We start from the raw sequence: 13,898 nt of genomic DNA, 5'->3' as shown, positions 1-13,898 counted from the left end.
ACACACACACACACACACACACACACACACACACACACACACACACACACAATATTAGGCTATTCAAGGGGCAAAACTTAAAGTATATTTAACGTCCGTCTCCAATAAGGCCTAGATCCAGTCAAATTAAATGGAATAAGAAAACTATGACAATTTTACAAAGTGACAACAAGAGTCCATGAACGCCCTGCCTGGGATTCGAGCCAGGACTGTCCGCTCAAAAGTTCAGCTTGACATCAACTAAGTTAATAGAGTGCCAGTGTCTTGTTTATCTTTCAATTTGTCTGTTAGTCTGCGTGCTTTTGTTAACATTTTCAAGTTTTGAATTTATATGTTGTCTCATTTCTTAAAAACGTTTTATAAATTAAGACGTCTTCATTTCACCAAAGAAAACAAAATGTTCTCCACCGGTTCAGCAAATAAACGACAAAAGTATTATTGCGTTAGGGGTAAAATGGTCGCTTTTAAGCACAAGAGGGCTATCCCGGAAATGCTGTTTTGAGAAAATGGAAGGTAAAGTTTTGCCCCTTGTTCAGTTTCTTTAAATCACCAGGGGAGTTTTCTCAAAAACCAAACAAATATACACACCAACGAAACCAAACTTCTCCTATAGATAAGGCAATGCCCACATTTGGTGTAGGTCAAGAGTTCTGGAAACCCCCGAAATGTGGGTTAAAAGCGACCAAATATAAGACGTACTTTCAGCCCATCTTGGTTTCATTTTGATTTTTAATGCAAACCATTTTCCCCGTTCAAATGAGGCCTATGCAGTCTTATCAAAGATGTTACACGAGATCTCTATGGCAGTGCCACACTTTTGCTTTTCCTTTCCCTCAATGTTTAGTTTTGATTTTATTTCTTTTGTAGTATACACAAGGACACAAATCACATCGATAATTACGAGGGGCGCTCAAATATGTTTTTTCCATGATGACTAAGGAAATAGCTAGAAAGTTGAAATTTGACCCTTGAATAGGGTGGGTATGGAGAATTTAATAGACATAATATGCTTTGCTAGAGGGTTGTAGTGCAGCAAAAAATGTTTTTGCAGCTTGTATCGTGCTTTCTTGGCCTTCTGGTCTGTACGCCCAGAAAGACCAATTGATTAAATAAATTATGAGTCTAGCTGTATTTGCAGGGTAAGATGTTACGCGCTATCATTTATTTTCATTTTATTTTCCGTTCGCAGTATACTGGAGCTTGGTTCGAGCTGGAACGTTTTCCGACTTTCTATGAGCTGGGCAGCATATGTGTCACTGCCCATTATGGCGAAGCTGGTGATGATATCATCAGTGTCAGAAACGAAGGAGTGCTCGAGTTCATATTGTGAGTACTTACATATTATCCTAGCGTAGATATTTAGTTAGATAGATAGATAGATAGATAGATAGATAGATAGATAGATAGATAGATAGATAGATGGTATAAGTATTAATATAACAACGTGTCCATAAATGTATGGTGATAAAAACGAGGAGAGTATTTCTCAAGCGAAATAGAGGGATTAAAGGATAAGATGACTTGGGTTTTGCTGTTGGCGATGAGACCAAATTCTGGCAGAGGAACGTTTTGAACTTTTAAAGGTCCACTCCACTGATGGATATGCGCTGCTTGCGGGGCTTCTCTCTTGGTTTCATCGTTTTTATTTGTGAAGCCTCATTTGCTGCCCACTGTGCCTGCTCCTCTCCAGCTTAGTCTGTCAGGAGTTATGCTGTCCCATGTTGAAATACTTAGGTTGAAGTCCTTCAGGGACATTTTCAGGGTGTCTTTGCAGTGTTTTTTGGTGCACCAACCTTACGCTTTCCCTGGGACAGTTCAGAATAGAATACTGCCTTTGGTATCCTGGAATTAGACATTCTTACGACATGGTAGGGCCTGCAAAGTTGAGTCCTTTTGAGCTTAGAAAACAGATTTGCCCTTTGTCTGGTATTGTATCATGCCATTTGATGCCAAGAATTCTGTAAAAGCTTTTCAAATGGAAGTGATTTAGCTTCTTCGCATGGCTTTGGTACACCTTCCAGGTCTCGGCACCATACAACAAAGTTAGGAGGACTATCGCAGAGCCGACTTCCAAATTTGTCTCTGAGCGAATGCCACAGCAGTCCCAAACCCTTGTTCTTAGTTCCCCAAAGGATGTTTAAGGCTATCAACATAGTTCAGTATATTTAAAAATGTATTTTGATTTTAGAAAGGAGGGTCTGCATATCACCAGGGACAGGCCAGAATATAATGTCTGTCTTTACTGCGTTTATTATAAGTTAAAATGTCTCACATGCATTTGAAAAACAATTAACACCGTTTTCCTTTGCTGGATTCTTCATGAGCAGGTAATGCACAATCATTAATAAATAGCAGTCCACAGACATGCAACATTCAATATTGTTTTCCTTCTGCCCGCAACCTACTAAAGTTAAAGACTTTACGGCTCAGTCTGTCCCTGATATCAACGCCAGATGGGGATCTCTGGAACACATCTTGTATTATTGCTGAGAACAAGATGCTGAAAATATTATATCACATTTATTATAGTTATTACAATTACAGTTAATATTATTATTATTATTATTATTATTGATATTTTTATTATTATTATTATTATTATTATTATTATTATTATTATTATTATTAGTAGTAGTAGTAGTAGTAGTAGTATTATTATTATTATTAGTATCATTATTATCGTTATCATTCCTCTTCTTCTTCTTCTTCTTCTTCTTTTTTTTCTTCTTCTTCTTCTTCTTCTTCTTCTTCTTCTTCTTCTTCTTCTTCTTCTTCTTCTTCTTCTTCTTCTTCTTCTTCTTCTTCTTCTTCTTCTTCTTCTTCTTCTTCTTCTTCTTCTTCTTCTTCTTCTTCTTCTTCTTCTTCTTCTTCTTCTTCTTCTTCTTCTTCTTCTTCTTCAATCGGATACCCGCGTCTGTCTGCTCTTATTCCGAATTCCTCTTAGCTCAGGTTGTCCTTGGTAAGCTGGGTCGAATCAGTATGTCTCTTAAATAGATAAGATTGTGTTGGTGATGGCAAAACACTTCTGCCAACACAAATTAATTCTTTTTTATCCTCAGCTTCGGAATTTTGTTCGTGTTCCCGGTGAGTATTGAGGGTCAGGCCGTGGCCCCGGACCCTGCAGAGCCTGCAAGACTGAGGGTGTCCTTCTTCGGAGGTAACTACTTCTTCTTTTTGTTTTTCTTCTTGTTCTTCTTGTTCTTGTTCTTGTTCTTGTTCTTCTTGTTCTTGTTCTTGTTCTTCTTGTTCTTCTTCTTCTTCTTCTTCTTCTTCTTCTTCTTCTTCTTCTTCTTCTCACCCCAAAGATAAAAACAATGTTGAAAAAGGTGTTGGCATCGAGTAATTCGGTCTCTGTGCAGGGAATGTATTTTTTAAATTTCTTTCAGCCCAGGTTGGCACTGGCGTCAGGGTCGGAAGCCTACCTCCTAAATAATCTAAATTGTGTCAAAGAGGACGTGAAACACATGCATGTATTTTTTTAAGGAAAAAGAAATAAAACAGGGGTTTGTAGTAGCAAGTGAAGGGGAGTGAGATAGAGCGAGAGGGGTTGAGGGAGGGAGGGGGTGAAGGGTAGACAAGACGTTGTGCCTTTGTGTCAATGTGTTTCTCTGTACACAACTAAACAAACAAACAAACAAATAACAGACAAGATAACAAACAAAATAAAATATAAAAAGAGGTGTGTCTTAGAACAAAACACGAGAACCTGAGCACAAGAACAGAGCGTTGCATGGTAGCGTACCATCGAACTTGCTCTAACGGCCATCTGTCCAAGACTATCAAACGTACAAACTATACAACTTTCCGTTTTCCATTCGCTTTCTTTCTACATTATGATGACACTGTTCAAGACCTCCACCTATGTAAGATAACCTTTTTTATCCTCAACAATGAATGACTGTCCTGGACAATGTTGACTGTATCTGTAAAATTACCTGTACTCGTATTGGAGTGACATTTTACGGATGTTTCTGAAACCCCAAAACTAATTTAAGTATGCATTATGCTTGTCAATGCGACCTATATTTCCTCACTGTGATCAATAGAAATAGGCGAGTGGTTGGGGTAACTTACTTGATTGCTTGGTTCCAAAACTGGGTTCTTTCGAGATGGATTATATTAATATTCACAATTCCTCGCCGCTCATCAACAGCGTCCGTCTTAGAAATTCATACCGATCGTTTACATCACTAAATGATTGCTGATGCGTCTGCTTGGGTTAAGAAGGTTGCTGGGGTTCACATGGCTTTTTTCCTTTCCTTTTCAATATCTCCATTGTGTTGAAGCAGTCTTCGCTGTTGCCCACCAGATTGTCACATGCAGGTACAATCACAGTAGGAGGATCCAGTGTGAAAGGACGCTTTACGTTACTCCAGAGCTACCTGCCAGTTGATCTGCTCGCTCATTCCCTCTTACACCTGCATGGCCAGGACAGAAGCTCCAGGTGGTCGCCCTCAGATAGCTTCCTTTGATTTTGCTGAACCAGTCAGCATAGAGGCACCGCGCCAGATTTTTTCAAATGCGCTTATCAGTCAGAAATGTAACAGACTGATATGTGCAGTTATTTATCCATTTGAAAGCCCTAAAGGTTGAGGGAAGCTATTGGTTAGTCCTACTTCATTTCTGTCCCGATTTTGCGTCTGTCTGTTTGTCTGTCGGTCTGTCTGTTTATCTGTCTGTCTGTCTGTCTGTCATACTGCATCTCCACAATTGTGTCAATGAGCTCCCCTGTTCCCTGTACGCAAACAAACAAACAAATTATAACAGAAAGATAACAAACAAAATAAAAAGAAACATTTTAATGCATTCAGTTTATTTGTTTCTTATTTCTGTGTAGACGACGAGGGCGCAGATGCCAACTACTTGGTTGTGGACACGGACTACGACAGTTATTCAGTTGTCTTCTCCTGCCAAGAGCTCTTCGGAATCATCAACATGCGTAAGTAAAGATGTCACAGGTACTGAGAAAACCCAGAATCTATAATTGTCCGGATTTTCTTATATGATTACACTGGTCTTAGAACCAGAAACAGTCATTATGCTTCTTCATTGTGTAAACAATCCTGACAATTTCTGGGGTTATTTTGTTGCAAAGAAACCTATACTGCACAAAGGAGAACGATACCAAACTTTAAAAGGCCTGTCGCTATATTCTAAATTCGAAGTTTGCGATTCAAAAGTGATGTTTGAGCCCCATAGCAAGACCTTTTTGAAATCCGTAGAATGGTAAACCAAGCGCATTTCCTTAGAGAGCCTAAACAGGTGGGTGACGGGCAAGGATCAGGAATAGCTTTATTGAGAGCACCAAAGCAAAGGAATGACGGCTCAAACATGATCGCCGATATCTGTCACATATCTGGTACTTGATGATAATGATTATTCTCCTGCTTATAGCCCTACGTTATTTATATTTTCATCTTTTTTTTATATCGTAATGCTTTTTTTATCCAAGCAATAGTCTTGATGTTAGTTTCAGTAGACAAAATGCTCCGTAAATTTGGAGTACTCACATGCAAGCTGTATTGAGGTCCGAATGGTTCAGGAATTTTGCTTGTAGCCAGTTAGCACCCCTGAAACATGCGTTGATAGCCAAAAAGATGCAACAGTCACAACAGTCACTGTGTATTGTGGATTTAGTAAACCCCTGTCTACACTGATTTGATCCTTCAGCAGGCAGTCTGATTCGATCCTACTATTAGGGCCAAAGAGGGCTCTGAGTGATACATTATCCCAGCAGACAGAAGGAGGTACTGGATGTATAAGAAAAAATCACCACTCGGGAATCGAAATCACATCTTCTGCAGGCGGAGGCAAAGCGCCTTTCCGCTAAACCACAGACGTAGGGGGAAGGGGGAAGGGGGTGGGAGGACAAAAAAAGAGGATTGAATAGTATACTTTACAGTTCCTGTACTAAAAGAATTTAACCTTGTGAATAAATAGGCGTAGGTTGGTCTTTTCAAACTACCCATCAATTCAGTTTATATTAAAGGGACAGTCCAATGAATGTACTTTTTAACACAACGTCACTTGGTTTCTTTGCCTTCCATTACATTCCTGTTAATTTTGACATTTAAAGAAATGTCCATCGACAATGATCTAGACGATCTTTCGATGAAAGTAAACTAAACCGCCCCCGTCCCCCCTCCCTCTCCAACCCTCACTATTTCGGAACACACTTGATCTAGTACGCCCAATTTGAAGTCTTCACTCTCCTTGGGTATGTTTGAGTCGCTATACGTTCCGTACGAAACACCTTTCAAAATTTTTTTAGAACGCTGGTCAAACTTTACTTTTACCGTTCCTCCCCCTCCCACAGAGACTGCCTGGATTCTGACCAGGGGACAAGGTACGGTGCCAGCCAATATTGACGACCTGAAGAGCACCTTGACCTCTTTCGGAATTGATGTCTCAGATTTTCAAGAAACTCGCCAGACCAACTGCCCGTCACGGAGTCGTAAATAACAAAACAAACAAAAAACTCAAATTTTAATAACGTTTGCCAACTCTGTACAGAATAATAGACACCTAACGGTAGTGTTGCGAGTTATATCTGTACAGCTTTGCACAGAACAATAAATTAGAATCAGTGCACAAGAAATGTGTTTACGTTCTTAACAACTGTTGTCTTATTTACTTATTTACTTCCGCCTCTAGACCCCTTGCAGAGCGTATGTAGGTTATTAAAAAGCACTCTCTCTACATGTCGGGATATTATCAACTTCTGTGGAGTAGCTTCGCTGTCGCACGCTGGAATCTAAGTTTGGTATCCGAAGGGGGAGGCATTTCTGTTGAGTGTACACTACGCCGGTCTGTACAGTTGTGTTGATATTAGTCATAGATCTATAATAATTTTCTATGTTAATAAAATAAAACAAACACAAATCAAAGAAAGAAAAAAAAAACGTGCTTAGGTAACGTAGCGGTGAGGTCATCGAACTCGTCATCATGAGTTTGTGGGTTCCGGAACTGGAGGCTGAGCTCAGGGGGTCGGGGTGGGGGGGGGTGAGGGGGGGGAGCAGAAATAGTCTGAAATTGATGACATAGCATGATATATGCGTAGGATATATAATGGTACACACATACACACATATACGGTCACACACACACACACACACACACACACACACACACACACACACACACACACACACACACACACACAAATACACACACCCCAAATAGCGCATAATATGATATTAAGAATGTGTTATATGAATTATGATGGTAGATCATGATTTCCCTACGAGTGAAATTAGCAAGTTGTTATCATGTATTTCAACGAATGATTACAACTGGCAATTTCACGATTAGGATAAATCATTGTCTATCACCCTACCGCGTGTAAGACTTTTTTAAAAATACTGTACGAATGTCCGCTGATGAAACAGATCCGGACCAACAAAGTTCAAATTACCTGTGAATTGGTCAAGGGGTTCCACTCAAGAGTATCATTTGACCAACAACAAAAAATGTCCATGCCTCACTAAGTATATTATTCATTTGTCTCCCTCCTCGAATTAAACCACAAATAGAACAATAATAGCGCAATGTTTGCCAAGCAAGCAGAAAATACACGATATAGAAAGTGATAGATTAAGAAACTACAGTTATCTTCTATGCAAATGCCGCTCGTGGGCCTAAAAAGTGGGCGTGCACAATAGAGATAACGCAGGTTGAAGTTAGTCAAGGGAAAAGTTAAAGGAGTGGTGTATAATTTTAATATCTTTGAGCAGGTGAGGACCTAATGCTTAAAAAAAAATCAATTTCACCCATCCTGCATTGGAAGTGAACACTCAAACAATAACACTTTCACCACTCCACTACGCACCATTCAAAGGCAAACCTCAACAGACGGTGACCAAACTATACCACGTTCCCCTCCCTCAAGTTCACGGTCACATAGTCAGGGCAAGACCTAAATTTAAAGATAGTGGCAAGACAATGAACCAATTGTAATTCACTTGAGCACTCCTCTGAATTGCTCCGGGGCTCACATTATAGGCATAGAATAGTGTACGTCTGAGATTGCGTTTATTTTTAGATTGTCAGCTGAGGGCAATGTTTCGGCCTAGTTTTTGGTTTCTGCATCATTCGGCAGGAGCACATTTATTATTAATCTTATTAGTATTAATGTACCGCTAAATTTGCTACGAGTGTCGTCATTGCTTAGGTTAGCCCAAATAGCGATTAATAGGTCAGATAACCACTTCTGAACAGTTTATTATGTTTAGTTAAAGCGCGTGGACTTTGGCATGACACAGTAGATGTTTTACGGCACTATAGACATAGAAATGGCCGTTAAGGTACCAGTGAGGACCTTGTATTCATAAAATATTTGGCTAGTGCTTGTTGCTGGCTTCTTTTATTTGCTGTTTGTGGGTGCTTTATGCAATACAACGTTAAAAAATTTAGGGCGACACTGCATGACCGTGCTCTATGGACGAACCATCCGTGCTTATATGCTATGGTGTCGCTAAAACAGAGAAAAATGTTGCTTTGATATAAAACATCGCCACCAAAACTACCCAAAGGTCATGAGTCATTTGGTGAAATACACCAATGTACTCTAACGTAATCCCGGTCCACTCAAGTATTGTATTAGGCCTACTTTACTTAATTCATAATCAAAGAGCAACGGAAAAAGGTTGCGCGTACTCTCGACTACAGCAAGATTTAGAGACCTTTTTTACTCTTCTTTTTGGGCGCAGTTTTTATAGACGACAAAGAGCGGCTGCCATAACATTGCATGGTATTTGGTGCTTCCAGCAGGACTTTGCTATAACGCTATAATAATACTGTGTTTATCTGGTATTTCCCGTTTTCTCGTTATACAGCGTTGAGTGTGTCTGTATTCCATCATCTTCACAAGATACAGACCCGTTCAACGAACGGTGATATAACAGTAACAGGAAATCCCAATATAAAATGAGACACGTCGTGGTGGAATCAGGCGCTCGTCAATTTTTGGGCATATGAAGTTATTGGTATCATCTTAAAGGCTGTCCATTTGCCTTGCTTTTGATGAAAAAATATTCATTTTTCACGGGTACAGTTTGAGATACTGGCGATTGAAGGAGGTAGGGGTGGCCTGGTTTCAGAGGACAAAATTAGTGAGAAAATGGTCCCAAAGTTTTGTTATTTCCTTAGCTTGAGAGTGCATGGAAACTTAAAAATTACATCTTTTATTCCTGTAATCAACGTTTTTCAGTAAAATCCACACAAAAATGTGTTCTTTAAGGGGCATGAAAGGTGTAGAGCCAAAATACAAAAATTCAATAAAAATTCCCAAAGATATTATATATAGTGATCAAGATCGAGACGCTACGCATTAAATTCGCTCCGAATTCGGTAAATGTCAATACAACGAAGTGAACATTTTGTTGGTTCAAACGAACTTAACGTGTGGGGGACATCACTACACCCAGATAGATATCTTCTACAAAAATTCAATACAATGATGTTTGACCTGAAGTACCCTTCGACACTGCGAAGCCCACATCCAAACAGAGTTTGATATCGAGATTCTAGATCTGGATGAGTAGAAGCAGCTTTGTAAAGAGAGAGTGAGAGAGAGAGAGATAGAGAGAGAGAGAGAGAGAGAGAGAGAGAGAGAGAGAGAGAGAGAGAGAGAGAGAGAGAGAGAGAGAGAGTCTTGATCTATGAAAAAAAAACCACGCACCAAATACGCGCCAAATGTGGAAAAAGTCAGCACAACGAAGTAAACATTTTGTGGGTTTAAATAAACTCAAAGTGTTGGGGACATGACTACACCAAACGTATCTAGAAAAAGTCAATACAATAATGTTTGGCCTAAACTATCCTTAGACATTGCGAAACACACATCCAAACAGAGTTGGATATCGATATTCTAAATCTGGAAATGGTAGAAACAGCTGTCTGTCACACACGCGACGAAGCACAAACTGAACGGAAGTAGCTCCCGGTAAAATATGAAATGGCTTATGGCAGAGTGAAAACATCTGGCTGAGAGTTACGATCTACAGGAAAAATCTATCAAACCTGAAAAATCAAAAGGTACTTTCTGAAATTTCAAACGATGCCCACGTAAACCTTTGTGACAATTCTTAAGTGAACAATATTTTTTTCGATTTTATGGGCTCCGGTGTAAAAAAATGTATACTGACCCCACTCTCTCTGTGTCTCTCTCTGTCTCTCTCTGTCTCTGTCTCTGTCTGTCTGTTTCTCTCTCTCTCTCTCTCTCTCTCTCTTTCTCTCTCTCTCTCTCTCTCTCACACACACACACACACACACTCACACACACACACACATACACACACACACACACACACACACACACACAAACACACACACACACTCACTCTCTGTCTGTATACATTGCGTATGTTTAAAGAAACTGCAACATTTGACCGACCATGTGAGGTTCGTCTGACCGGTCTATTCAAAGATCTACTGTGTTTATATTGTCTAGAGTCTAATCTGGATGGCTTTCGACTATTGGAATCAGCCCATCTCTTATTTCTGTGGCTACTTTCCCAAGTCCTTTCCAACCCCGTTTTTGTCTTTTTTAACACATTACGTTCAGTTCCGATCGCTTGGCGCACGGTGCTGTATGCAGTGCTTTAGTTGATTTGCAATTGATTAGCAAGAATTATGCAATCATTACCTCGCATAAAGCCTTCGTATTTTTTTCTGTTTATCCTTGACACTGACTATATTTTTCGTAAGGCATACGTCACATGCCGCTGTGGTTTTCCAGTGAGACGTGTTACAAACGATCGATTGCTTCAAACAGCTGGGTCTAACAAAACAAGATTAAGGCTAGATGTATATCTAGACAGCCGAGACTCAAACAATGAACAGCTTATTATGTTGCTAAGAGACAGAGTGGACCTTTAACTTGACTAAGAGATAATGGTCACTTCGCACCTTCATATAATTTTCGATTCGCTGAAATTGAACTACTGGCTTTAGAACTGACAAATGAGGAATTCGATTTCCCTAGTGTTTCCATTTAAGCTTTCCTATGATTATATCCAGACGCGGTTCGTTAACTGGGAAAGACCACCGGAGCCGGTCACTTTTAATCAGCTGTAGTGGACAAGAGATTGGCTTCCGACAAAAGTTCTTATTCAGTTTCGAGTAAATCCAAATTAATAATAATTTATCAACATTATAACACTTTCTCTATAAAAATACGCTCAAAGAGACATCAAGGGCTCGTCAATGTGTTGTTGCACCTCAGAAACTGGTTCCAAAATTTCAGTTTATCCCTCTTGCTCACAAAATTGTTGTTACCAGCAGAGGTCACGACGATGCGAGCTTTCGTATCGGGCACCCAGCGGTGACGTCACCCAGCCCTGCGAATTGAACAATTGCCCTCATAGTGGAAGGAGCCCCCATGAAGATCACCTTTCTTGCCAATTTGGCTCTTCTATTACTTACAACGAACGAGACTGTATTGAACAGTACATCTGATAACTTCATCAGTAATATTTATCATTAAACCTTTCTCTAGTCACTGTCGTTAACACAAACGTGTACTGTCATAATGGCTCAAATCTTTATTGTTGGATTTTGAGACACTGAAGGTTCTGTTTGGTGTTCTGTTCACCGCTTACTTCCTGTTACAGCTTTATTTGGCCCCAAAAAGTACCCCCGGCCAGTTAGTGGTTTGGACAGTCCTTTAATATAACAAGAATTTTAAAGGAGGTGACAGTCGAGGGCTGACTTGCGAACGGCACTTAGCTGTCAGTTTGGACCCCACCGCCCCTCCCACCTCCCTTTTTCCCCTTCTCGTTCTCACCCCAGTCCGACTCTGTGTTCTGAAATTAGCATTTGACATAGTTTCTCGCTTAAAACAGTGCACTGAGAATTGCATTTGGACATTTTAGTGTGCTTGCTTTATTCAATGCATAGGTGTTACGTGTATTGTAGACCTATTGTTTCGGATTCGACCTAGATTTGGTCTGCTTGGGACAGCGTCAGTGGTGTGGCATCAGTTTGGTTCTATGTTTCTTCAGACGACTATAAATCAGCTAGTTATGATTACCATTATGTACATAAGAATTTTTAGTAGAAGGGGACCATGTTCCGAATGGCTCTTCGTGTATTTGTGTGTTTGTGTGTGTGTGTGTGTGTGTGTGTGTGTGTGTGTGTGTGTGTGTGTGTGTGTGTGTGTGTGTGTGTGTGTGTGTGTGTGTGTGTGTGTGTTGTTTTGTGGAAAAAGGGGGGAGAGCAAAGATACAGGTAAAAAAATATGTCTCTGTGTGTATGTGTCTGCGAGGGTAGAGGTAGAAGAAGATAAAGGGGGTTGGGGGTTGAGGTAGAGTTGGGGGGGGGGGGGAGAGGATATCAATATGAATCATAGCCGGTCAGTTTCACAAACCACGAGACGCCTCTGATTATATCGCAGCTGGCATTTGCTTATATTTTCAACTGTGTTGAGTTTGAAATGTCTTTGTTGAAATAACTTGAATTTTTAAAAAAATATTTGAACTTTCATGCGGCATTTGAACTATCTATCTTGATTTTTGATCGGGAAAAGGTGCGTCAAGCCATTTTCAGAATTCATGATATTAACTGCACGTTCAAATGCTGGTAATTTTAGTCTGTTTCCAGGCTCTAATTTTATTTTTTTTCCTGAAACTTAGATCGATCGATTAGATTCAAAATATACCCACTTTCATTCTCAGCTCTCTCTCTAACGTTTTCTCAAAATCTTTATTCTCGTATGAGTCATACGCGAAAATCATTCGATTGCCACCAAAGCTAGCTTTCCCTGTATTTTAGTGCTAGTCGTTTAGTTTTCTTTCAGCATTCCATGTTTCTATTCGATCTTCTTGTTTATTTTTTTGCCTTTCCTTAGAATAACCTTTTCCTTTTCATTTCCCTCCTCGTTAAGATTTCCCGTTGGAATGGTCATGCAATTGGGCGCTTTCAAGTTAAAATGTGTCAAAACGAATGTGGATTTATTTGTATCATATTAAAGCTTTTTCATTTGCTCCTTTGATGAAAACAAAAAATATCCATTTAACTAATAAAGGCCGAAATATTCGCAATTGAAGGAGATTGAGTCACCTGGTTCCAGTGGTAAAATTAACTAGGAAATGAGAGTCTAAGTTTGTTGGTGACTTAGAAAGTTTGAGAGTCTCTGGAACTGAAAATTTACATTTTTTGTGCCTTCAGTAATCATTTTTCAGAAAAATCAACACACAAATGTGTTTTAAAATGGAGATAAAAGGTGTAGAAAAAGAAAAATGATAAAAATTGTCAAACCGTTGGGAAAAAATTTCGATTTAAAATTATTTTCACGATCGCCTGGTTTCACCAAGATGTCTTACAAATTATGGGACATTGCTTTCCACTCGGCTACGCCGGAACTTTTTTGTTCGATTTTGTAAAATGCTGCGCTGAGCACCTTTTATACCCACAAGTAAAAGCACCCGATCTACAGACGGAATATAATGAAGAACTATTAGGAAAGTTAAGAAGAGGAAAAATACTTACATAGATCTAGATCTACACACTGAACACAAACTATCATTCGGCGCAGTTCGGCGTGCGCACTAAATCCACTGCAGGGGAAATCTACTTTCAATACTTCCATGATTGTTTATCTTGATCTAGATCTATATGTTAGACACATGCGACTACACGCAGGGCGTAAACCGGGCTACGATTTGCTGAACCTTTGACTTTGACCCATGAATACATTAAGTACGCCTAAGGTAGCCTACTCTTGGCGCTTTCGACGACACTCTCCCTGTCACTCTCACCACCCTCCCTCTGCAGTGCTTTCTGGCCTCCTCTATCTCTTCCTTTCTCTCTCTCTCACACTCTCTCTCTCCCTTTCTCTGTCTGTCTGTCTGTCTGTCTGCCTGTCTGTCTGTCTGTCTGTCTGTCTGTCTGTCTGTCTG

General features: G+C 39.9%; 2 protein-coding genes across 2 annotated transcripts in view; both read left to right on the top strand.

Moving 5' to 3' along the window:
• LOC101845122 (apolipoprotein D-like) overlaps window positions 1-6,598 on the top strand; it is a 9,346-nt gene extending 2,748 nt beyond the window's left edge. Inside the window, exons 3-5 of the mRNA XM_013086445.2 lie at window positions 3,060-3,157; window positions 4,838-4,939; window positions 6,317-6,598. Coding sequence (XP_012941899.1) covers window positions 3,060-3,157; window positions 4,838-4,939; window positions 6,317-6,462 — 346 coding nt within the window. The 3' untranslated portion in view covers window positions 6,463-6,598. The remainder of the gene's footprint in view (window positions 1-3,059; window positions 3,158-4,837; window positions 4,940-6,316) is intronic.
• Window positions 1,190-13,898, top strand: part of LOC106012708 (apolipoprotein D) — a gene marked incomplete at its 5' end in the record, with an annotated part of 26,058 nt that continues 13,349 nt past the window's right edge. Inside the window, 1 exon segment of the mRNA XM_013086446.1 lies at window positions 1,190-1,326.

Source organism: Aplysia californica, unplaced genomic scaffold, assembly GCF_000002075.1.
Source record: "Aplysia californica isolate F4 #8 unplaced genomic scaffold, AplCal3.0 scaffold00468, whole genome shotgun sequence".
NCBI lineage: Eukaryota > Metazoa > Mollusca > Gastropoda > Aplysiida > Aplysiidae > Aplysia > Aplysia californica.
The sequence above is the reverse complement of the archived record's forward strand: the minus strand, read 5'-3'. Positions and strand labels throughout refer to the sequence as shown.